Source organism: Rhincodon typus, chromosome 15 (assembly GCF_021869965.1).
Source record: "Rhincodon typus isolate 14 chromosome 15, sRhiTyp1.1, whole genome shotgun sequence".
Taxonomy (NCBI): Eukaryota; Metazoa; Chordata; class Chondrichthyes; order Orectolobiformes; family Rhincodontidae; genus Rhincodon; species Rhincodon typus.
Window position 1 is genome coordinate 62,490,593 of NC_063346.1, and position 23,548 is coordinate 62,514,140.

General features: G+C 44.9%; 1 protein-coding gene across 1 annotated transcript in view; it reads left to right on the forward strand.

Moving 5' to 3' along the window:
* LOC109935528 (septin-7-like) overlaps window positions 1-22,388 on the forward strand; it is a 70,915-nt gene extending 48,527 nt beyond the window's left edge. Inside the window, exons 8-13 of the mRNA XM_048605565.1 lie at window positions 6,228-6,324; window positions 15,579-15,630; window positions 17,710-17,835; window positions 18,566-18,701; window positions 19,027-19,172; window positions 20,980-22,388. Coding sequence (XP_048461522.1) covers window positions 6,228-6,324; window positions 15,579-15,630; window positions 17,710-17,835; window positions 18,566-18,701; window positions 19,027-19,172; window positions 20,980-21,019 — 597 coding nt within the window. The 3' untranslated portion in view covers window positions 21,020-22,388. The remainder of the gene's footprint in view (window positions 1-6,227; window positions 6,325-15,578; window positions 15,631-17,709; window positions 17,836-18,565; window positions 18,702-19,026; window positions 19,173-20,979) is intronic.
* Window positions 22,389-23,548: the final 1,160 nt, after the last annotated feature.

Sequence of the window (23,548 nt, forward strand, 5' to 3'; positions counted from 1 at the left end):
CTACTATCTCTCTAACTCATGGAGCTTGTCAGTTTCTGCACAGCAATCTAATTTTACCATAAACCCTTTTTTATGAACAATTCATCCCTCTTCTCCCATCTCTCCTATTCACTATGTCACCTTGCTAATAGATCCTCCCTTCTCAATCATCTTAGTTGCACCAAACATTCAGTGAGGTTAGTTTGATATAACCTATATTTTTTCCTGTTTCTGATCTGCTTATTCTTGTCCAAACAGTAGGTTATTCTGGTCTCACTTTTCAAGGTTCGTTTGATTACAACTGCTGCCAGCCTCAATAATGTCATCAATTGTGGCCTCACCAGCCTCATACACAGTTACAGCATAATCTTTCTGCTCTTGTATTCTATGCCCCAGCTAGTAAGGGTATCCCAAATGCCACCTAACAACCTAGTCTGCATGCCTTGCCACCTTCAAGGATCTGTGCAAAACACATAAAGGTCCCTCTGGCCTTCAATACTTTGTTCATCATGTACATTCATCATGTAATCCCTGGCCTTGTTAGCCCATGTTAGGGCATTGAAGTGCTCAGAAAATGTGGAACTCATTGTAGTTTCTTCCCAAGATGTGGCTGATTACTCATTACCAATAGAATTTTTGGATTTCACCTAAAAAAAAAAACAATATAGACTGAATCCCCCAACGATTTATTGTCAATTCTTCATTCTGCCCACACAACTATTAGTTTAGCTAAAACTTAGTGAATTATCTTAACTGTTGATGGTCAATGTCTTTCACAAATTCCATTACAGAAGGGATTTCCTGCTGCTGTCTTCATTACCACAAAGTTCACATCATCTCTGATATCTTAAGATTACTCATTCAGTCAGGAATATAGCCGGTGCCCCAGTGCAGTCCCTATCTAATTTTTCATTATTCTTTGCTATGTTATTCAGATTGGCACTCTTAGTTGTCATGCCTATGAAGTACAAGATGTAATTTTTTTTTAGACTTAACTCGTACTTTCAAGTCCATTGCTACAACTTCATTGAAGTCTCATACTAATGGGAGAGTCATTATGGGTCAAGGTGGTGTTCTTCTTTATTTCCCACAGTTATCACATTTAATTCTGATCTTTTCAGTAAATTTAGTTAGTTTAAGTCCCTTATTCCACATCCTTTAGTGTTTTTAACTTTTGAGAAGATGGTTGAGCCAATTGGTGAAGTTTTAAGATAATTGGACATTTTTCCCCCCTTTCAACTCCGCTGCCCAGCGCCAAAGATATTTCTTTGCTATTTTGATTAGAAAAGTTAGGTCTTGCTAAAGGAGTGCAATAGTTATGGATTATGTAAGCTGAAAATCCACTGACCTCCCAAAAGCAATTGTTTTGACATGTTCCTTTGTTCATAGATGGCCTTCTCAACAGTAAGGCCATTTCACTTGATACCGAACCTGTGCTGATGAAGTGGCTTGCCTGTGCTATTTTATGTGAAATTACCATGTTTTCATTGACTTAAGTGTGTTGTAATTCCCAAACTTGAAGCAAGTAGAACTCAAACATTTATTATCTACAGAATTTCAATAATGTTTTAACCAATGCAACCATACCTTGGAGACACATCCACTGTCAAACAGAGCATTTTTATGATGTAAACATTCACCCTTTTGTGACCAGTAAAATTCCTTCTGCTTGATTGGTATCATACCCCTTCTCCTTCATTTTGAAAACCTCACTGTTCCATTCAGGACAATAATTGCATAATAATATTTCAAGCTGCAGCCAAAATCCATTGACCGTTCCCAGACGTTTCTGGGCTTCAATCTTCTCTTGAAGTTTCCTGATTCCCACCTCATGTCATAACTGCCAAAGATGTGACTATCTTTGCCGCTTTTAGTTATGATCCTTCTTTGCTATTGACACTTGCATTCCATGTATCAACAGTGTAGAAATGCAGCTACAATTAAATTTTTTTTGTGTTGCCATTTATGTCAAGAAGGCTGCTGAAAATTAATAAAAACCAAAAGAACTGCGGATGCTGTAAATCAGGAACAAAAACAAAGTTGCTGGAAAAGCTCAGCAGGTCTGGCAGCATCTGTGGAGGAGAAAACAGATTTAATGTTTTGGGTCCGGTGACCTTTCCTCAGAACTGATGGTGGCTGTGAAAACGTAAGTTTATATGCAGAAAATGGGAAGGTGGGTGGGGTAGGGAGTAAATGATAAGATAGAGCCCAAAGAGAGAGAAAGACAGTTGGACAGACAAAGGAGTTGCTAACGATCAGGCTGGGAGAGTGAATAGTTGTTAATGGGGACTGTTAGTGACTAACAACAGGAGGTGTGTAGTGGCAGGCTATGTGGTAACAAGGCCTGGTGTGTGGGGTGGGGGGCTGGGACATGGGAGAGTTTAGGCCCTAAAATTATTGAACTCAATATTGAGTCTGGAGGGCTGTAGGGTCCCCAATCAGGAAATGATGTGTTGTTCCTCCAGCTTGCGTTGGGCTTTGGAACACTAGCAAGCCAGAGACAGAGATGTTGGCCAGAGAGCAGGGTGGTGCATTGAAGTGGCAGGCAACAGGTAGTTCAGGGTCTTTTTTGCGAGCAGAACATAGATGTTCTGCAAAGCGGTCGCCAAGTCTACGCTTCATTTCCCCAATGTAGAGGAAACCACATTGTGAGCAGCGAATGCAGTAGACTAGATTCTTGGAAGTGCAGGTGAAGTGTTGCTTCACCTGGAAGGTATTTTTGGGCCCTTGGATAGTGGGGAGGGAGGAGGTAAATGGGCAGGTGTTACACCTTCGCCGGTTACAGGGGAAGGTGTCGTAGGGCTGTGGGGAGGTGTTGGGGGTGAAGGAAGTGTGGACCAGGGTGTCCCGGAGGGAACGGTCCCTGCGGAAGGCGGACAAGGGAGAGGAGGGAAATATGTGTCTGGTGGTGGCATCTTGCTGGAGGTGGCGGAAATGGCGTCTGATGATCTTCTGGATGTGGATGCTGGTGGGATGGTAGGTGAGGATAAGGGGAACCCTACTACTGTTGCGGGAGGGAAGAGAAGGGGTGTGGGCAGAAGTGCGGGAGATGGGTCGGACCCAATTGAGGGCCCTGTCGATAACGGAGCTGGGAAATCCTCGGTTGAGGAAGAATGTGGACATTTCGGAGGCTCCCTTATCGAAGTTGGCCTCATCTGAACATATGCGACAGAGACGGAGGAACTGAGAAAATGGGATAGAGTCTTTACAGGAAGTGGGGTGTGAGGATGTATAGCCCAGGTAGCTGTGGGAGTCATTGGGTTTGTAATGGATATTAGTGGCCAGTCTATCCCCAGAAATGGAAACAGAAATGTCGAGGAACGGAAGGGAGGAGTCCGAGATAGACCAGGTGAAAGTGAGGGCAGGATGAAAATTGGAGGCGAAATTGATGAAGTTTTCCAATTCTAGACAAGAGAGGGAAGCAGCACCGATGGTATCATCGATGTATCAGAGAAAGAGTTGTGGGTGGGGGCCGGAATAGGACTGGAACAAGGAATGTTCCATGTACCCCACGAAGAGACAGGCATAATTAGGGCCCATGCGGGTACCCATGGCAAACCCTCTTACCTGAAGAAAATGCGAGGAGTTGAAAGAGAAGTTGTTGAGGGTGAGGACACGCTCAGCCAAGCGGAGGAGGTTGGTGGTGGGTGGGGATGGTTCAGTTCTTTGCTCCAGGAAGAAGCGGAAAGCCCGAAGACCCTCCTGGTGGGGAATGGATGTATAAAGGGATTGCACATCCATGGTAAAGAGGAGGTGGCTGGAGCCGGCGTAAGGCGTCAGATGAATCATGGATGTATGTGGGCAGGGATTGGACCAGGGAGGAGAAGACTGAGTCAAGGTAGGAAGAGATGAGTTCTGTGGGACATGAGCAGGCTGAAACAATGGGTCGACCTGGACAGTCCTGTTCGTGGATTTTTGGTAGGAGGTAGAAATGAGCTGTTCAGGGTTGGGGGACTATTAGCTTGGAAGCAGAAGAGGGGAGATCCCCGGATGAAATGAGATCCGTAACTGTAGTGGATATAATGGCCTGATGTGCCATGGTGGGGTCATGGTCCAGGGGAAGGTAGGAGGAGGTATCTGAGAGCTGGTGCTCGGCCTCTGCAAGGTAGAGGTCAGTACGCCAGACAACAACAGCACCACCCTTATCGGCAGGCTTGATGACAAAGTTAGGGTTAGATCTGAGTGCACGGAGTGCAGTCAGTTCGGAGGGAGATAGGTTGGATTTGTTGAGAGGGGCAGTGAAATTGAGGCGACTGATGTCACGTCGACAGTTCTCAATGAAAAGATCGAGTGCAGGTAAAAGGCCGAAGGGAGGGGTCCAGGTGGAGGGAGAGAGTTGGAGTTGGGCAAAGGAGTCTGTGGGACGGGGAGAGGACTCTTGTCCAAAGAAATGAGCACGGAGGCGAAGATGGCGGAAGAACAATTTGGCGTCATGTCGTGCCCGAAATTCATTAAGGTGGGGACGCAGAGGAATAAAGCTGAGGCCTTTACTGAGTACAGAGCGTTCAGCATCAGAGAGCGGAAGGTTAGGAGGGATGGTGAATACACAACAGGGGTTGGGGGAGGGCATAGTCAGAGGGAAGGAGAGGAGAGGTAGGTTCCAGAGGGCCATGGGTATTTTTGAGTTGGTGCATCTTGTGGGCCTTGATCCCTGAAAGGAAAAGAAAAAGTTTCTTGTTAGCACGACGAATGAGCCAGAGGATGAAGTGGAACTGCAGAGTGGTGCAGCCCTGAGCCGGTGTGTTGCGATGCTGTTGGAGAGAAAGGTTGAGAGTGCGCATGTGACGCCGCATTGGGGAAACGAAGCGTAGACTTGGCGACCGCTTCGCAGAACATCTACAGTCTGCTCGCAAAAAAGACCCTGAACTACCTGTTGCCTGCCACTTCAATGCACCACCCTGCTCTCTGGCCAACATCTCTGTCTCCGGCTTGCTACAGTGTTCCAGTGAAGCCCAACGCAAGCTGGAGGAACAACACATCATTTTCCGCTTGGGGACCCTACAGCCCTCCAGACTCAAAATTGAGTTCAATAATTTTAGGGCCTAAACTCTCCCATGTCCCAGCCCCCCACCCCACACACCAGGCCTAGTTACCACGTAGCCTGCCACTACACACCCCCTGTTGTCAGTCACTAACAGGTCCCCATTAATAACTATTCACCCTCCTAGCCTGATCGTTAGCAACTCATTTGTCTGTCCCACTGTCTTTCTCTCTCTTTGGGCTCTATCTTATCGTTTACTCCCTACCCCACCCACCTCCCTATTTTCTGCATATAAACTGACGTTTTCCCAGCCACCATCAGTTCTGAGGAAGGGTCACCGGACCTGAAACGTTAACTCTGTTTTCTCCTCCACAGCTGCTGCCGGACCTGCTGAGCTTTTCCAACAACTTTGCTGAAAATTAATGTTTTCCCAGGAGTTTTTGTAAAGCTTCTGATATCTGTTCTGAAGCATCATTCTTTGTGAAAATCTAACAAGTTAATACTTGGCCCACCTATGTTCTTCACCTTAACACAGTCGAATAACTTAAAGACAAAAATTGAGTTAGGAAGTTTTGCAATCTGACAAACTCTGTTAAGTTTCATGATATATTTTTCTATAGAAATCTCTCCACCTTTCTAAATTTATCCAAGTCTGATTGTAACTCATTTATTCAATAAGTCATTTTTGTTAGAAATTTTGACTGTAATTTTTAATAAATTTCCAAACTTTCTTGGTGAAAAATTGTGCCCCAACACTTACATGGCTTTAGCTATTCATTGTAATTGGTATTGCCATGTTATGTCTAAATGATATCTTAGTTTCCAATTTTCACCTGTAGGGAACCATCCTCTGCTACCTCTGTATATAGATTCCAACCTAGCTAATGAGAAATCAAGGGATATTTGTTCTTTGTTGAGCATGACACAGTTTTCCTTTGTCTTGCTGCATCTCTCAGTTCTCATCTCACAACCAGTGTCACAGCTAGTCCTTATCTATATGTACTCATAGACAGTTAATATTCACCAGCTGTTTCTCTTGACCTTAACAATGACACAAATAAATCTTAACAGTGTGATTCAGCGGGCATGTGTATCTGATTACAACTGGAGACCATGCTGAAATGGATTCTCCACAGCTGGAGCAGGATTTGATTTTCGACAGTGCGTAGAACCCCAGACACAATGTTCTCTGCCCCACTGCCCTGGCTGTGGACTCTGCTGTAAACTGGTAGAGATCGAGTCTAATGATGATCTTCACTCTCTGCAGGACCATGTACCGCTGGCAGTCGTTGGAAGCACTCTAGTCTTTGAGGTCAATGGGAGAAAAGTTAGAGGTCGTCAGTATCCATGGGGAGTGGCAGAAGGTAAACGCTGTGATTTCAGCTTCTGATTTGAAGCTTTTCACATCACTATGTACAAGTGCCAACCAGCAATCAAGCCCAAGGACCATATCCAGACAGGACCCCTCCTCTAGATGTGACCTCTATCCCTTTGGGGCCAGGCCTCTGTTTGTGATCCTCCCCCGGCCCCCTTCCTCATGCAGGGCCTGACTTCCAGTCATAACCCTCCCCTCTCCACCTTTTTCTCCTCCCTCAGGGCCAGACATCCAGTCACGAATAAGCAATGGCCTGGTGGTATTATTGCTACTCTATTAGAGACCCAGGTAATGTTGTGGGGACCTGGGTTCAAATCCTGCAGATTGTGGCATTTGAATTAAATAATATACCATATAATTCGCAGGAAAATCCCATTTGGTTCACTAATGTCCTTTTATGGAAGGAAATCTGCCATCCTTACTTGGTCTGGCCTACGTGTGACTCCTCCAGACCAACAGCAGCGTGGTTGACTCTTAACTGCCCTCTGGGCAATTAGGGATGGCTAATAAGTTGTCTGGTCTGTGACATGTTCATCCCATGAATGAATACAAGGAAAAAATGTCATTACTCTCCTTCCTCAGGCTCAGGCCTTCAATCATGAACTCTCCCTTCCTCCGCACTCGGAGCCAGGCCTCCTGAGTGGCTGTTATATCCTAAGCAGTTGTCTCTAGCTGAGTTCTATACCTGCTTCCCATTCCATTTTGATTGTGCGTGCATGTTGGCTCCAGCAGAGCCTCCTGCAGATCATACTTTCAAACAGCTTGTGTAAGCTTCTCCTTTGCTGCACACCAGGGCAACTGCAAATAGAGACTCCAAGCTGACTTCTTCCAATCAATACCAATGTTTAACCCAAGCTTTGGCAAAAACCTCTTGTCCCCTGTCTATTTTATGGTTACTATCAGGGCAGTCTGAGTCTTGCCTGGCAACCCTGGCTATAGGCATATGCAAACTCAAATTATGTTCACAAATACATTTTGACCATCTCTTTGAACCCCAACACAGTATTTCTATTTCTGTGTTGTCTGTCGACTCACAATACCATTAGCAATGGTGTTCCAGGATTTGACCCAGTGATACTGAAGGGACAGCGATAAATTTCCCAAGTCAGGACGGTGTGTGTGGCTAGGAGGGAAACTTGCAGGTGATGTGGTGTCCTATGTATCTGATGTGGTTGTCCTGCTAGATGGAAGTGGTCATGGGTTTGGAATGTGCTGACTAAGGAGCCTTGGTGAATTTCTGCAGTAAATCTTGTACTTAGTACATGCTCTTGCTTTTGAGCATCAATGCAGAAAGATTGGATGGGGTGGCAATCAAGCAGGCTGCTTTGTCTTAGATGATGTATAAGTTCAATATTGCTGCTGATGCCCACAACAGACCATGGATGCCTTGATTTAAGTTGCTAGATCTGTTTGAAATCTATCAGTAGTGGTGCTGACCCAAACTAGTGATGATGAGTGATGAAATCAATTGAAAACATGAAATATAATGTGGAAGATGTGGGGTTATCCACTTTGAAAGAGGCTCAAAAATGTAGTGTACAAAGCCATCTAGGTGTCCGTGCCAATAAGTCACTGAAGGCTAATATGTAGGTACATCAATCTTATTAGAAGGACTAATGGTATTTTGGCCTTTATCACAGGAGGATTTGAGTAGGTAGGTAAGGGAGTCTTACTTCAATTGTATAGAAACTTGGTTGGACTGCACCTGAAGTATTATATGCTGTTTTGGTTTGCATAGAGGAATGCAACAAAGGTTCACCAGACTCGTTCTTGGCGCTGACGGGGCTGTCCTCTGAATAGAAATTGGGCAAACTTGGTCTTTGACTTCATTGAAACCTACAAAATATTTAAAGGGATATACAGGGTGGATGCAGGTAAGATGTTTCCCATCTTAGGAGTATAGAACCAGGGGACAGAATTTAAAAGTAAGAGGGATGTCACTTAGGGATGAGATTTGATTTATGTTTTGTTCAGAGGATTGTGACATTTTTGGAATTCTCCACCAGACAGGGCTGTGGAAGCTCAGATATAGAGTATGTTTAAGTTTGAGATCATTATTTAGCAAATTGCCAGTGGTGCAAAGGAATTAGGGGGATTATGAGGAGAAGAGGCAATGAAGTGCTCGATCAGCCATGATTGCATTAATTGCAAAGAGAACCAAAGAAGAATTATGAGAAAAGACAAGCAGCTGAAGTCAAGGGGAATCCCAAAATCTTCTACAGGCAAATGCATAGTAACAGAGGTTACTGGAGGAGTAGGGCTGATAAGCAGCCAGAAAGGGGATTTGCACATGGAAGCAAGGAGCATGGCTGAGATGTTAAACAAATACCTTTTGCATCTGACTTTACAAAAGAAGATGCTGCTGCTTAGACCGTTGTGACAAAAGAGGAAACTCTGTCTGTAAAAAGAATGAGGGCCATAGATTTCAAGTGACATGCAAAGGTGTTGACAAACGTTTTCACACTGAGTAGTTAGGTAAATGGAGTACACTGCCTGGAAATATGCTGGAGTCGAGTTCAATTGAGGCATTCAAGAGGGCATTGGATGTGTTTTTGGAGAGAAATGATGTGTAGGGATATGGGGAAAATGATCTAGGTGCAGGCACAATTGGGCTGAATGGCCGCCTTCTGTACTTTAGCAATTCTGTGTTCATGTGTGCTTGATTTACAGTTGAGGCACCAGGACACTGCTGTGCTTCGCCAGTCAACATGTTTATCATTGGATGATTATTTGGAAAGAAATTGTGGGCGTAGGTATGGGGGTGAAAAGCAGCAGATTGGCAGTAGGTAATGATGCTCATTTGAAGAGACGGTACACCTTCTGCACTGTAACAAATCTATAATGCTATGAATAATGGAGAAAATCTGATGGACTGAATGGCTTATTTCTGTTCCGAGGGACTAAAGAGCTGAATTCCAGCGGTGAGGTGAGAGTGACTGCTCTTGAGATCAAAGCTGCATTTGGTCAAGTGCGGTGTTACAGAGCCCTGGCAAAACTGGGGTTTGTGGGAATTGGGGGATACTCTTGTGAATGTTTGTTAAACAAAGGAATTAAGGGAAAATCAAAAGAACTGTGGATGCTGTAAATCAGGAACAAAAACAGAAGATACTGGATGCACAGCAGGTCTGGCAGCATCTGTGAAGAAAAAAAATCAGAGTTAACATTTTGGGTCTGGTGACCCTTTCTCAGAATGTTAACTCTGATCTTTTTCTTGACAGATGCTGCCTGACATGCTGAGCTTCTAGTAACTTCTGTTTTTGTTTTTGGAAGGAAATAAGGGATATGGGCCAAAAGCAGGTATATGAAGTTAGGCCACAGATCAGCCATGATCTCATGGAATGACAGAATGGGATCAAGGGCTGAATGGCTTACTTCTGTTGCTATTAAATCCTTCCACCACTGATGATCAGTAGCAACAGTATATGTCATCTATAATGTGTGCTACAGAAATCGACCATGGCTGCTTAAGCAGTACCTTCCAAACCCACCACCACTACTATCTATAAGTACAATGGCAGCTGATACGTGGGAAAACCACCCCTACAAGTTCCCCTTCAAGATTTCCTGACTTGAAAATCTATTGCTGTTCCTTTGTTGCCACTGGGTCAAAATCCTGGAATTCCCATCCGAACAGCATCGTGGTCTGTGTACAGCACGTGGACTGCTGTGGTGCAAGAAGGCAGCACAGCACCACTTTCTCAAGGCCAACTACAGAGGGGTAATAAATGGCACATCCCATTTTTAAACAAGTACTGATACATTTATCAATGTAGAGGGATCAGAGGTGAACAAAGAGATTTGAATAGAACTGGGGGAAAAAAATTCCACTTATTTACTTTAGCGATGGAAAGGGATCGGTATATAACGCAGGGCAAGAGTTATAGCTGGGGGAAAGGCAATTATGAGGCGATGAGGCAAGATTTAGGATGCATAGGATGGAGAAGGAAACTGCAGGGGCTGGGCACAATTGAAATGTGGAGCTTGTTCAAGGAACAGCGACTGCGTGTCCTTGAGAAGTATGTACCTGTCAGGCAGGGAGGAAGTGGTCGAGCAAGGGAACCGTGGTTTACTAAAGAAGTTGAATCTCTTGTCAAGAGGAAGAAGGAGGCTTATGTAGAGATGAGGCATGAAGGCTCAGTTAGGGCGCTTGAGAGTTATAAGTTAGCCAGGAAGGACCTAAAGAGAGAGCTAAGAAGAGCCAGGAGGGGACATGAGAAGTCTTTAGCAGGTAGGGTCAAGGAAAACCCTAAAGCTTTCTATAGGTATGTCAGGAATAAAAGAATGACTAGAGTAAGATTGAGGCCGGTCAAGGACGGTAGTGGGAAGTTGTGCGTGAAGTCCAAAGAGATAGGAGAGGTGCTAAATGAATATTTTTTGTCTTTTTCCTGTGTGAATACTGACAATGTAGTTGAGGAGAATACTGAGATACAGTCTATTAGACGAGACGGGATTGAGGTTCATAAGGAGGAGGTGTTAGCAATTCTGGAAGGTGTGAAAATAGACAAGTCCCCTGGGCCGGATGGGATTTATCCTAGGATTCTCTGGGAAGCTAGAGAGGAGATTGCAGAGCCTTTGGCTTTGATCTTTATGTCATCATTGTCTTCAGGAATAGTGCCAGAAGACTGGAGACTAGCAAATGTTGTCCCCTTGTTCAAGAAGGGGAGTAGAGACAACCCTGGTAATTATAGACCAGTGAGCCTTACTTCGGTTGTGGGTAAAGTGTTGGAAAGGATTATAAGAGATAGGATTTATAATCATCTAGAAAGGAATAAATTGATTAGGGATAGTCAACACGGTTTTGTGAAGGGTAGGTCGTGCCTCACAAACCTTATTGAGTTCTTCGAGAAGGTGAACAAACAGGTGGATGAGGGTAAAGCGGTTGATGTGGTGTAAATGGATTTCAGTAAAGCGTTTGATAAGGTTCCCCATGGTAGGCTATTGCAGAAAATACGGAGGCATGGGATTGAGGGTGATTTAGCGGTTTGGATCAGAAATTGACTAGCTGTAAGAAGACAGAGGGTGGTGGTTGATGGGAAATGTTCATCCTGGAGTTCAGTTACTAGTGGTGTACCTCAAGGATCTGTTTTGGGGCCACTGCTGTTTGTCATTTTTATAAATGACCTGGATGAGGGCGTAGAAGGATGGGTTAGTAAATTTGCAGATGACACCAAAGTTGGTGGAGTTGTGGATAGTGCGGAAGGATGTTGCAGGTTACAGAGGGGCATAGATAAGCTAGAGCTGGGCTGAGAGGTGGCAAATGGAGTTTAATGCGGAAAAGTGTGAGGTGATTCACTTTGGAAGGAGTAACAGGAATACAGAGTACTGGGCTAATGGTAAGATTCTTGGTAGCGTGGATGAGCAGAAAGATCTCGCTGTCCATGTGCATAGATCACTGAAAGTTGCGACCCAAGTTGATAGCGTTGTTAAGAAGGCGTACGGTATGTTAGGTTTTATTGGTAGAGGGATTGAGTTTCGGAGCCATGAGGTCATGTTGCAGCTGTACAAAACTCTGGTGCGGCCGCACTTGGAGTATTGCGTACGGTTCTGGTCACCGCATTATAGGAAGGATGTGGAAGCATTGGAAAGTGTGCAGAGGAGATTTACCAGGATGTTGCCTGGTATGGAGGGAAGGTCTTATGAGGAAAGGCTGAGGGTTTTGAGGCTGTTTTCGTTAGAGAGAAGAAGGTTAAGAGGTGACTTGATAGAGACATACAAGATGATCAGAGGATTAGATAGGGTGGACAGTGGGAGCCTTTTTCCTCGGATGGTGATGGCTAGCACGAGAGGACATAGCTTTAAATTGAGGGGTGATAGATATAGGACAGATGTCAGAGGTAGGTTCTTTACTCAGAGAGTAATAAGGGCGTGGAATGCCCTGCCTGCAAAAATAGTAGACTCGCCGACTTTAAGGGCATTTAAATGGTCATTGGATAAACATATGGATGATAATGGAATAGTTACGGTTAGATGGGCTTCAGATTGGTTTCACAAGTCGGCGCAACATCGAGGGCCGAAGGACCTGTACTGCGCTGTAATGTTCTATGTTCTATTTGCTGTGATTGATTGTTGTCACATGTACTGGGATACAGTGAAAAGTGTTGTTTTGCCTGCTATTCAGGCATATCATATCACACACAGTGCATCAGGGTAGCAGAACAGAGTGCAGAATACAGAGTGTTAGAACCACAGAGAAGGTGCAGAGAGAGAGATCACAATTAACAGCGGGAAAGAAGCAGTTCTTAAATCTCTTCGCATGTATATTCAATCTTTTCTATCTTCTGCCTGGAAGAAGAGGCTGGAAAGAGTATAACTGGGGAGGGGTCTTCGATTCTGTTGGTTGCTTTTCTGAGGCATCAGAAAGTCTGGATGGGTTCAGTGGCTGGTTTGCGTAATGGACTGGACTGTGTTCATGACTCTGTATAGTTTCTCTCAGTCTTTGGAAGAACAGTTACCATACCACATGTATCCAGATAGGGTGCTTTCTGTGGTGCATCTATAAAAATTGGTAAGAGTCCTTGTGCACATGCCAAATTTCCTTAGTCTTCCGAGGAAGTTGAGACATTGTTGTGCTTTCTTGACCATCGTGTTGACATGGGTGGACCAGGGCAGATTGGTGATCATCACTTCCAGGAATATGCTGCTCTCAACCATCTCTGCCTCAGCATCATTGATGCAGACAGGGGTGTGCTCTCCACTCTGCTTCCTGAAGTCAATGACCAGCTCCTTTATTTTGCTGATGTTGATGGAGATTTTTGCCTTTATACGAAGCTGCTAAGCACTCGATCCCTTTCCTGTGTTCTGTATCATTGTTTTTTGGGATCAGACTGACAATAGTAATGTCATCGGCAAACTTGTAAATGGAGCAGGAGTGGAATTTGGCCACACAGTCGTGAGTGTAAAAGGAGTATATTCGGGGGCTGAGTACGCAGCCTTAAAGGGCACCGGTGTTGAGGGTTATGGTTAAGGTGGTGTTGCCTAATTTTACTGATTGTAGTCTATGGGTCAGGAAGTTAAGGATCCAGTTACAGAAGGAGGAGCTGAGACCTAGGTCTCAGAGTTTATAGATGAGTTTGTTTGGAATTATGATGTTGAAGGCAGAATTAATCAATAATTAAGAGCCTGGCGTAGACGTCCTTATGATCCAGATGTTCCAAGGATGAGTGTAGGGCCAGGGAGATGGTGTCTGCTGTGGACCTGTTACGTTGATAGGCGAGTTGCAAAGAACCAAGGCAATTTGTTAGGCTGGAGTTGATGTGAGCCATGACTAACCTATTGAAGCACTTCATAATTATGGAGGTCAAAACCACCAGGCAGAAGTCATTGAGGCACACTGCATGGTATTTCTTTGACAATGAGATAGTAGTGATCTTCTTGAAGCAGGCAGGGACTTCCTGTCGTAGTAAGGACAGATTAAAAATGACTGTGAATAATCCCGCCAGCTAGTCTGCACAGGATCTGAGTGCACAGCCAGGGACTGCAATCGGGCCAGTCACAATGTAGCATCGTTTTCAGTGAGGCCATGCTTCCATTAGAAAGAAGTGGAGAGCTCTTATAGTATCCTCGGAGGTAGGCATGGTGGTATCAGGTCCACAGGCCAAGTTCAGAAAGCTGTCAGTCTTACTTCATCAAAGAAACTTAGTATCTTGCACAACAGTGCCACTTCTCTTATACACTGGTCTGATATACATCCATCAAACAGTGATATAACATTAATGTTATATCAAAGTATTGAGGATGATGGAGATCTAAAATAAAAACAAGCAATGCTGGAGAAACTCAGCAGGTCTGGCAGCATCAGTGGAGAGCAAAACAGTTAATGTTTTGAGTCCAATATAACTCTTCAGCACAGCATTTACTCTCTTTCTAACTCTGAAGAGAGCAGACCAATTGAGTTTCTCCAGCATTCTCTGTTTGTAATCAGTGTACAGAGGTCTGGTTTGACACTGATAAATAGATATTTAATCATTACAATCCTATATGAGCAGTGTTTCATCCCCTTCAGAACCAGTTCACTGAACTCTTGTGAACCATTCTTACAATTCCCAAAAGCTACAACATAACTGTACAACAGTATACATCAGCTGCTTCCACTGAACTATCTTGTATAAGCTTACACCTGTCTATCAGTGTGAGATCTCCACAAGAATGTCTCGTACAGACAGCCCTGAATCTGTTTGACTAAGTTTGATGACACCACAACTGCAAAGGGTGAACTTTCCAGACGTGATGCAGCCCAGAATTTCAAAAACGTGTCCATAAACGGCAAAGATTCAATTGCAAGACTGCTACCTGAGTGGTGAATCAAATGCAGTTTCCATTTCAGCATAGAAGAACAGTGACTGGCTGAAAACCACATACCTTTTCAAGTGATAAATTAAAGTGGAAATCTCACAGCATCTAGCATTGTGGGCTTTGTTTTGCTGGCACGTGATTTTACTTCTTCCTGTTTGTTTTTGCATCTCTTTTCAAAAATGACTAATATCAGGCTTCACTGAACTTTTACTGTGCCAGTCTAACAGAATGCAGCACAAAGACTGTGTTTGTTTTATCCTAACTGAGCAGTGATCTGAACTCGTCAGTCTCTTGTCACATTCCGCACAGTGCAGTAGTGTTTCTGACTAAGCTGTCCTGCATTCATGTGCCAAAAAAACACATCTTCAAATGTCCAATTGGAAGTAGTGTGTTGTAGAGATGTCACTGTTGCGGAGAGAGCCAGCAAGGAGTCCGGGAGGAGCAGGAGGAGGGCTGGGGTAAGGTAAGGACTGAGTTCTGGACAGCTGTGAGTAGAGAGTTGCAGGGGAATGAGGGAGACAGAGAGAGAACTTGGGGCAGGGAGGTGGGGGAATCCAAGAGAGCCTGTAGTGGGAGCACGTGTAGAGAATCTTAAGATGGTCCTGTGAGCAAGAGTGGTACACAGATGGTGATTTGAGGGGTTCCGAAGCGGGGTTATGGTGAGGGGGATTGGGAGGTCAATTGGGAGGAGGTGGTTGAGGTCGATGAGGTGCCAGCCAGTATTGGCATCAGATGAAAGGGACACACCTTTGAGGACAGTTGCAGCAAAACAGCGGATGTACTCCAAGCTGAAGTATATGTGAACAACTATTCATGGTTAATTCTTGCTGCCATCTCTCTGGGTGACTGTGTGATGCATGTATGGATAGTGGGGGGTTTGGTGTCATAATTTACAAGGCTTTCTCTGGACTGAGGTTAACGTGTTCTGTCTTTTTTTCCAATCGTTTCCAGTTGAAAATGGAGAGCACTGTGACTTTTCTCTTCTGCGCAACATGCTGATCAGGTAAACCCTCTTGCTGACCAATAATAAACCATGCTCTCTCCTCTTGTAGCTCAAGAAGTCAGAGTGGGAGTAGATGAAACAGCTTGTCAATCCTGTTCCTCCTCATCTCTGTTCTAAGTGACCATTCTCTTATCCTTAGAATCTGCCCCTGTGCTCTCGATGCGCCAACGAGAGGAAAGCAGTCTCTTTGTGTCTATCCCATCAGTTCCCTTCCTGTACATTTCTATGAGTTTGCCTTTCACTCTTCTAAACACCAAAGATAGTCACTTCTGTTTAATTGGCCTCTTCTGTGGGACAACCATTAACAAATCTACATCCTTAGTAATATATGACAGTCAAACTCCCAGAACACTTTTACCTTGAGTTGGGTGACACATTGGCTTAGTGGTTAGCTTCACAGCGCCAGGGATCCGGGTTCGATCCCATTCTTGGGTGACTGTCTGTATGGAGTTGCATGTTCTCCCCATGTCTGTGTTTCCTCCAGGTGCTCCAGTTTCCTCCCACAGTGCACGCTAGGTGGATTAGCCATGCTAAATTGCCCCATAGTGTCAGGGATGTACAGGTTTGGTGGATTAGCCATGGGAAATGCAGGTTTACAGTGATAGGGTAGGGGTGTGGATCTGGGTGGGATGGTCTTCGGAGGGTCAGTGCAGACTCGATGGGCTGAATGCCCTGTTTCCATGCTGTAGGGATTCTATGATTTGTGCAGCACTCCTTTGAATACCTTTGAGAAATCCAGGTGTACTGCATCCATTGGATCTCCATTATCTCCAATCAATTTTCCATTTCCCATTTACAAATACGGTCTTATCCATCAAATGATTTATGCAGTAAGACCTTAATTTAGCCCAGTCCTGTGCCTCTGGGTTGTTGGGTATGTGGGGGAGGTGCTCTCTCTGGGTTCTTGTGCTAAGTGGGGAAGATGCCGTATCTTGAATATAGGGAGATCTAGCCATTTGGATACCAAATTGGCTTGAAGGTAGGAGACAGAGGGTGGTAGTGGAAGCTTTCTTTTCAGACTGGAGGCCTGTAACCAGTGGGGTTCCATAAGGATTGGTGCTGGGGCCACTGCTTTTTGTCATTTATATGAATGATTTGGATGTGAACATAAGAGGTATGGTTAGTAAGTTGATGACACCAAATTTGGTGGTGTAGTGGACAGTAAAGAAGGTTACCTCAAAGTACAATGGGACCTTCACCAGGTTGGCCTGTGGGTCAAGGAGTGGCAGATGGAGTTTCATCTGGATAAATCTGAACTGCTACATTTTGGTAGGGCAAATCAGGGCAGGACGTATACGCTTAATGGTAATGACCTGAGGAGTGTTTTTGAACTAAGAGACCTTGAAGTGCAGGTTCATAGTTCCTTGAAAGTGGAGTCACAAGTAGACAGGACAGTGAAGAAGGCGTTTGGTATCCTTGCCTTTATTGATCAGTGCATTGAGTACAGGAGTTGGGATGTACTGTTGTGGCTGTACACAACATTGGTTAGGCCACTATTGGAATACTGTGTGCAATTCTGGTCTCCCAGATATAGGAACGATGTTGTGAAACTTGAAAGGGTCAGAAAAGATTTACAAGGATGTTGCCAGGGTTGAACGGTTTGAGCTAGAGGGAGTAATTAAAAGGGCTGGGGCTATTTTCTATGGAGTATCGGAGGCTGAGGGCTGACCTTATAGAGGTTTATAAAATCATGAGGGGCATGGATAGGGTGAATAGTCAAGTTCCCCTGGGGTGGAAGAGTCCAAAACTAGAGGGCATAGGTTTAGCGTGAGAGAGGAAAGATTTAAAAGGGACCTAAGAGGGCAGCATATTCACGCAGAGGGCGGTGCACATATGGAATGAGTGCCAGAGGAAGTGGTGGAGGTTGGTACAATTAGAACATTTAAAAGGCACCTGGATGGGTATATAAATAGGAAGGGTTGGGAGGGATATGAGCCAAATGCTGGCAAATGGGACTAGATTAATACAGAATATCTGGTTGGCATGGACGAGTTGGACCGAAGGGTCTGTTCCCATGCTGTACGTCTCTGACTCAGTTGCTTTCCATGATCTGAATAATGTGCTTTTTTTTAATTGCAGGACACACATGCAAGATCTGAAAGATATCACCAACAATGTCCACTATGAGAATTACCGGAGTCGCAAGTTGGCAGCAGTGACTGGCAATGGGATTGATGCCAGTAAAACGAAGGGACCCCTCACCAGGTCAGTCTTATAATGGACCTATGTGGGCTTATGTCCTTCCAAAGGTGAGTTGCTAACACAGTCCATCACTAAATCCAGCTGGGTGCTGAGTGAAGCAGATTGAGGTATCAACGACTCTCCAACTTGCACAGAGCAATCAGAGGGGCATGTCGGATATTTGCTTGTATCTGCTGTCTTTTTGGCAAGGAATTCAGCCTGAGTAATGCGTGACTTCTGGCCCTCAGCAATGTGGTTGACTTTTAATTGCCCTCTGAAATGGCTCTAACAAGCTGCTGCATTGTAAGGAGCAGCTCCAGAAAATTCACCAAGGGTGTGAAGCAGACGCACTACCTGGCATTAGTGTGGGCACTAGAAATCGCAAAGGTACAGCCAGCCTGTGCAACCTCCACACTAACACTAACGCTTTTGCTAGGATTGGAAGAGTATCTTGTGGTCCAGATGAACAACAGCCAGACATAGAACCATGTTTTAGAGAAAGTTATCACCGTGACCATTGCTGAATGCCCCTGTGTCCTTCTGTGGGTTTACAATGCAAGGGGAGTGTTTGGGAGAGCAGTTTCCTGTGGACTGTGCAAGGGGAGTGTTTGTGCTGGAGAGGGGGACAGGATTTCGTGTGGGGAGCGTTTATGGGTCAGAGTACCTGTGGACTGTACAAGAGTGTTTATGGGATGTTTCCTGTGAATTCTGCAAGCGGAGTATTGGGGCTCTAATTTGCGGTGTTGAATGGCAGGAGTCCATTGGCTGAAATGGAGGAAGAACGCCGTGAGCACGTGGCCAAAATGAAGAAGATGGAGACAGAGATGGAGCAAGTCTTTGAGATGAAGGTTAAAGAGAAAAAGCAGAAACTTAAGGACTCTGAAAATGAGGTACCACATCGCACCTATTGGTCTTGCATCCCACTTCTCCCTTTTTCTCACTTGGTTCTTTTTTCCCTCTTTCATCAATCTCTCGCACCGCCCCCCCATCTCTCTCTCCTTCCGCACCCCCCATCTCTCTCTCCCTCTCTCTTGCCTTGCACTCGTGGTCACACCCCCTCCCTCCCTCTGCGCTCGCCCACACTGTACCCACTGTCTTACTGACTCCCCTCAATCTGTTCTGACCCATCCTCCAACACTCTTGATCAGTGTGTGTGCTGGTACTGGATTCTGGCTCTGGTTCAAGCTCCTGCTGTTCTCTGACTCCCAACTGTAGCTGCAACGTCGTCATGAGCAGATGAAGAAGAATTTGGAGGCACAATATAAGGAACTCGAGGAGAAACGCAAACAGTTTGAGGAGGAGAAAGCAGCCTGGGAGATGGAACAGCGTGTGTTGGAGCAGCAGAGGCTCGATTCATCAAAGTGAGTGCAATAGAGTGTGGCTGTGAGAGACAGCGTGCACACACAGATGCAAGGGATGGTGGGGGGAAGGGCGGGGGGGAGAGAGAGAGGGTGCACAAGGGATGGGGGAGCAAAAGTATGATCAAGCAAGGAGCTGTTGGCTTTTTTCCACTTGCTCTCTCTTCCTCACTCCTTAATCATCCTCACCCTTCACTCACCCCCAAGCAATTGTGAAGCAGATATGTGTCAATTCACTAAAGTGTGTTAAGGTACAAATAGGATAATTATATTTAGGGTCTCAACTACCCTGATATTAATTGGAATAATGATGATGTAAGGGGTTTCGAGGAGGCAGTTTTCTTGAAATATAGTCAGGAGGGCTTTAGTATGTCAATATGTGGATGGTCCTACAGGGCAGTGCTGAACTGAATTCTGGAAAATGAAGTCAAACAGGTGTTCGAGGTGACAGTGGTGATTATTTTCGGTGATAAAACATAGTGTTGTGGTCATTCAGTTTGTTATGGAAAAGGAGAAAGATTATCTGTGAAAAAGGGTTTTGGATTTGGGTAAGGCAGATTTTATTAAAATAAGACAGGATCTCGTCAAAATAGACTGGAAACAGCTACTTGATGGTAAATCTACAGCAGAACATTCAAAAAGGTACTGGGGACAATACATCCCAACATGTTCCTTTTGGAGCGAAACATAGTAGAGAACACTGGATGTCTAGGACTGTTAAACTTTGCTAATGTATCTGCTTCTACCACCTCCCCTGGCAACACATTCCAGACATCTACCACCTCTGTGTTTAAAACAAAATTCCCCATCTCATCTTAAATCCATGTCCTGAATTATTTGAAATTTCCACCTTGGGAAAAGGGTTCCTATTATCCATTCTATTCATGCCTCTCATAATTTTGTATACTTCTATTAGCCCGCCCCTCAGCCTCAGATTGCTTTAACTAGAGTATCAAAGTTTGTCCAACCTCTCCTCATAGCAAATATACTCCTATCCAGGGAACATCCTGGTAAACCTCTTTTGCACCATGTCCAAAGCCTCCACATCCTTCCTACAGTGCAGTGACCGGAACTGCATCCAGTACTCCAAACTGAAGTTACCCTAACTAAATTTTATACAGCTGCAACATGACTTGCCAACTTTTTATAATCAATGCCCCAACAGGCAAAGCATGTTGTGTGCCTCCTTTACCACTATCCACTTGTGTTGCCACTTTGAGGGAGCTATGGACTTAAACCCTAAGATCTCCCTGTGCATCAGTGCTCCTAAGGGACCGGCCATTTACTGTATACTCTCCTCTTGCATTCTTCACTATCCACAACTCCACTAATTCATTGGCAAATTTACTAATCAGACCACTGAAAAATTCATTCAAATCATTTACATTACAGTGGGCATGGGCAGGGTAAATGGAAAGTAGCAGTTCTCCAAAGGAACAGCGACAAGGGGGCATAAGTGAAAGGCAGGAGGTGTGGAGGGGATTTGAGGAAATCAATTTTTCTTTGAGGGTAGTCGAGGTCTTGAATGTGCTACCTGGAGGTGGGAATCTCTCAATCTTTGAAAAGTACTTGGATGAGCATTTGAAATGTTGTAACATTGAGGGGTAAAGGTGTAGTGCAGGAAAGTAGAGTAGGTAGTAGTATGTTTTAGCTGGTACAGACTCAATGGGCAGAAGGGCCTTTTCTGTCCTGTATGATTCTATTATTCTATGACTCTCCCCTCATCTTTGTGTGCCCTCCCCCAGCTCTTATGTCCAGTATACAGTGTCTGAGTGAGTTAAACTGACAGCTTTCTTTTTAATCCCCTCAGAACAATGGAGAAAAACAAAAAGAAAGGCAAGATTTTCTGAGGTTTATTGTCCAAATGTTTCTGGCTGACATCATTATCCACCCTGCAGCTTCTGGACATCAATAAATGCCACTGATCACACATTTCCGGAACTGTCTTTGTCCCACCGGACTGCTGATGAAATGGTGAATATATACCAGATCAAGGCCACACGCTTCTTCACTGAGCCTCTCAATGTAGTTAAACTCTGTGTTATTTAGTGTCTTGCAGGGTGAGGAGGATTGCTCGTGTCTGCCAACACTGCAATGCTGCTTACACTAGCCTCCCTCTGATTAAAGGGTCAGCTCTTGGCTTCCAAATTCCTGCCTGCTTGCTGTGCTCTGACACGTCCCTTACTTTCAGCAGGTGACTCATAGCAAAGCCTAGGCAACTCCAGTTGCTGCTTTTCCCTGAATCCTCGGATATTGCCAGGAGTTGATCGGGATGGTGTGCGATGAGGGGGTTTGTAGTGTTTGGGGATGGAGACTGCTAAACGTCCCCCACCCCTCATACTGATCACGAATGGGACTGAGCGGTCTACAGCTCAATCTCTGAGCTATTACTGAGAAAGCCCATACAGTTACTGAATACATTGACCATTCCACACAGCAACTCTGATTCCTGTTTGTGGTCGTGTTTTAGTGAGTAGGCCCAACATCTCGTACATTCACTTGAGTGAATGAGCACCAGCTCGTGGTGATTTTTCTCTGTGTAAGCTCTTTGCCTCCTGATTCCCAGTGATTCTGAGTGAGTTTTGATGCTGTGCGCGATTCCTGTTGTGTAACTGCTCCCAGGTGCTCCTGCTGCCCTCTTGTCTGATTTTCTATAAGGTTAAACAGCATGGGATAATGTGCTTTGTCCCTGGCCTGGTGTTCAGACCCAGTGTGATTGTGCTGCAGCTACGGGCCAGCTTGAAAATGCTGTCTCACGTATTACTGAAGGTTTGCGATGTTTTTATGCTTTGTTCATCAGTTTATTCTACATGGAGAATCTGAAGCTAAGGCTTTTCACATCACAGCTTGGGGGACACTTTCTTTCTTTACCCTCCTCCCTCATTCCTTGCCTCATTCCCTCCCCATCTCTCCCTCTTTGTGTCCTCCCACCCTGCCATTCCTGTCTCCCTCTGGACTCCTGCTTTCTCTCCTCCCACAGGCCAGAAAGTGTTTCTGAGGGTGCAGTTGCTCTTCTGGGAGACAGACTGGATCTGATGGGCACATACCCAGTACCAGTGGCTGGGGGCTTTGACGAAGTAACTGAAGTATTGACTCAGACTCATTACCCCCACCTTGAGGCATTTATTGTAAGTTTTAAAACATAAGCTTCACTTTGATATTTTGTAACCATCACTGCCATGTATGTAAAGCAATGATTAAAGTCTCCAATATAAACTATCCTATTTCCAGGTGAGTGATATGCCTATGTTATTGTATTATATGGCATAGGACTGTACAAACACAGTCACAATCACATGCACACTCACTCACGCTCACGCTTATCCTTGCTGTCGTCCGCGCGCACACAGGCATGCACTCCACACAGACATCTATGTGCAATTGCACGCAAGGAGGGGTGGTGATGTTGTAATGCTACTGCACTAGTAATATAGGTACTCAGGCTAGCCCTACATATTTCTCCTTAATAACATTTGGGAGCAAGTGCCAAAATTTGGAGAGGTGTCTTGCAGACAGACATAGAAGATAGAAGCTGGTGTAGGCCATTCGACCCCTTGAACCTGCTCTGCCATTCAATGTGATCATGACTGATCATCGAGCTCAATACCCTAATCCTGCCCTCCCCCCATATCCCTTGATCCTTTTATAGCCACAAGAGCTTCTTGAAAACACGATGTTTTGGCCACAACCATTTCTTGTGGTAGTGAATTCCAGAAGCTCACCATTTCTGGTTGGAGAAATTTCTCCTTGTCTTAGCCCTAAAAGGTTTACCCCTTATCTTTAAACTATAACCCCTAGTTCTGGACGACTCATCATCAGAACATCCTTCTTGCATTTAGTCCTGTTAGAATTTTAAGGGTTTCTGAGACCCCCACCCCCCGTTCTTCTAAACTGCAGTGAATATAATCCTAACTGACCTAAATCTCTGCATATGTCAGTCCTGCCATCCCAGGAATCAATTTGTTAATCCTTCGCTGCACTCCCTCTATAGCAGGAACATCCCTCAGATTAGGAGACCAAACTGCTTGCAATACTTAAGGTGTGGCCACACCAATGCCCGGTATAATTGCACTGAGATACCCATGTTCCTGTACTCGAATCCTCATTATGAAGGTCAACATACAGTTGTCTGCTGCAGCTATACGCTAACTTGCAACAGCTGGTGCATGACAAAACCCAGGTCTCATTGAACTTTCTCGTCTCTCAATTTACAGCCATTCAAATAATTATCTGCATTCCTATTTTTGCTGTCAAAGTGAATAACCTCACATTTGTCCACACTATACTGTATCTGCCACGCATTTGCTCACTTATTTCCAATCACACTGCAACATCTCTGCATCCTCCTCACAGCTCACCCTTCCACCCAGGTTTGTGTC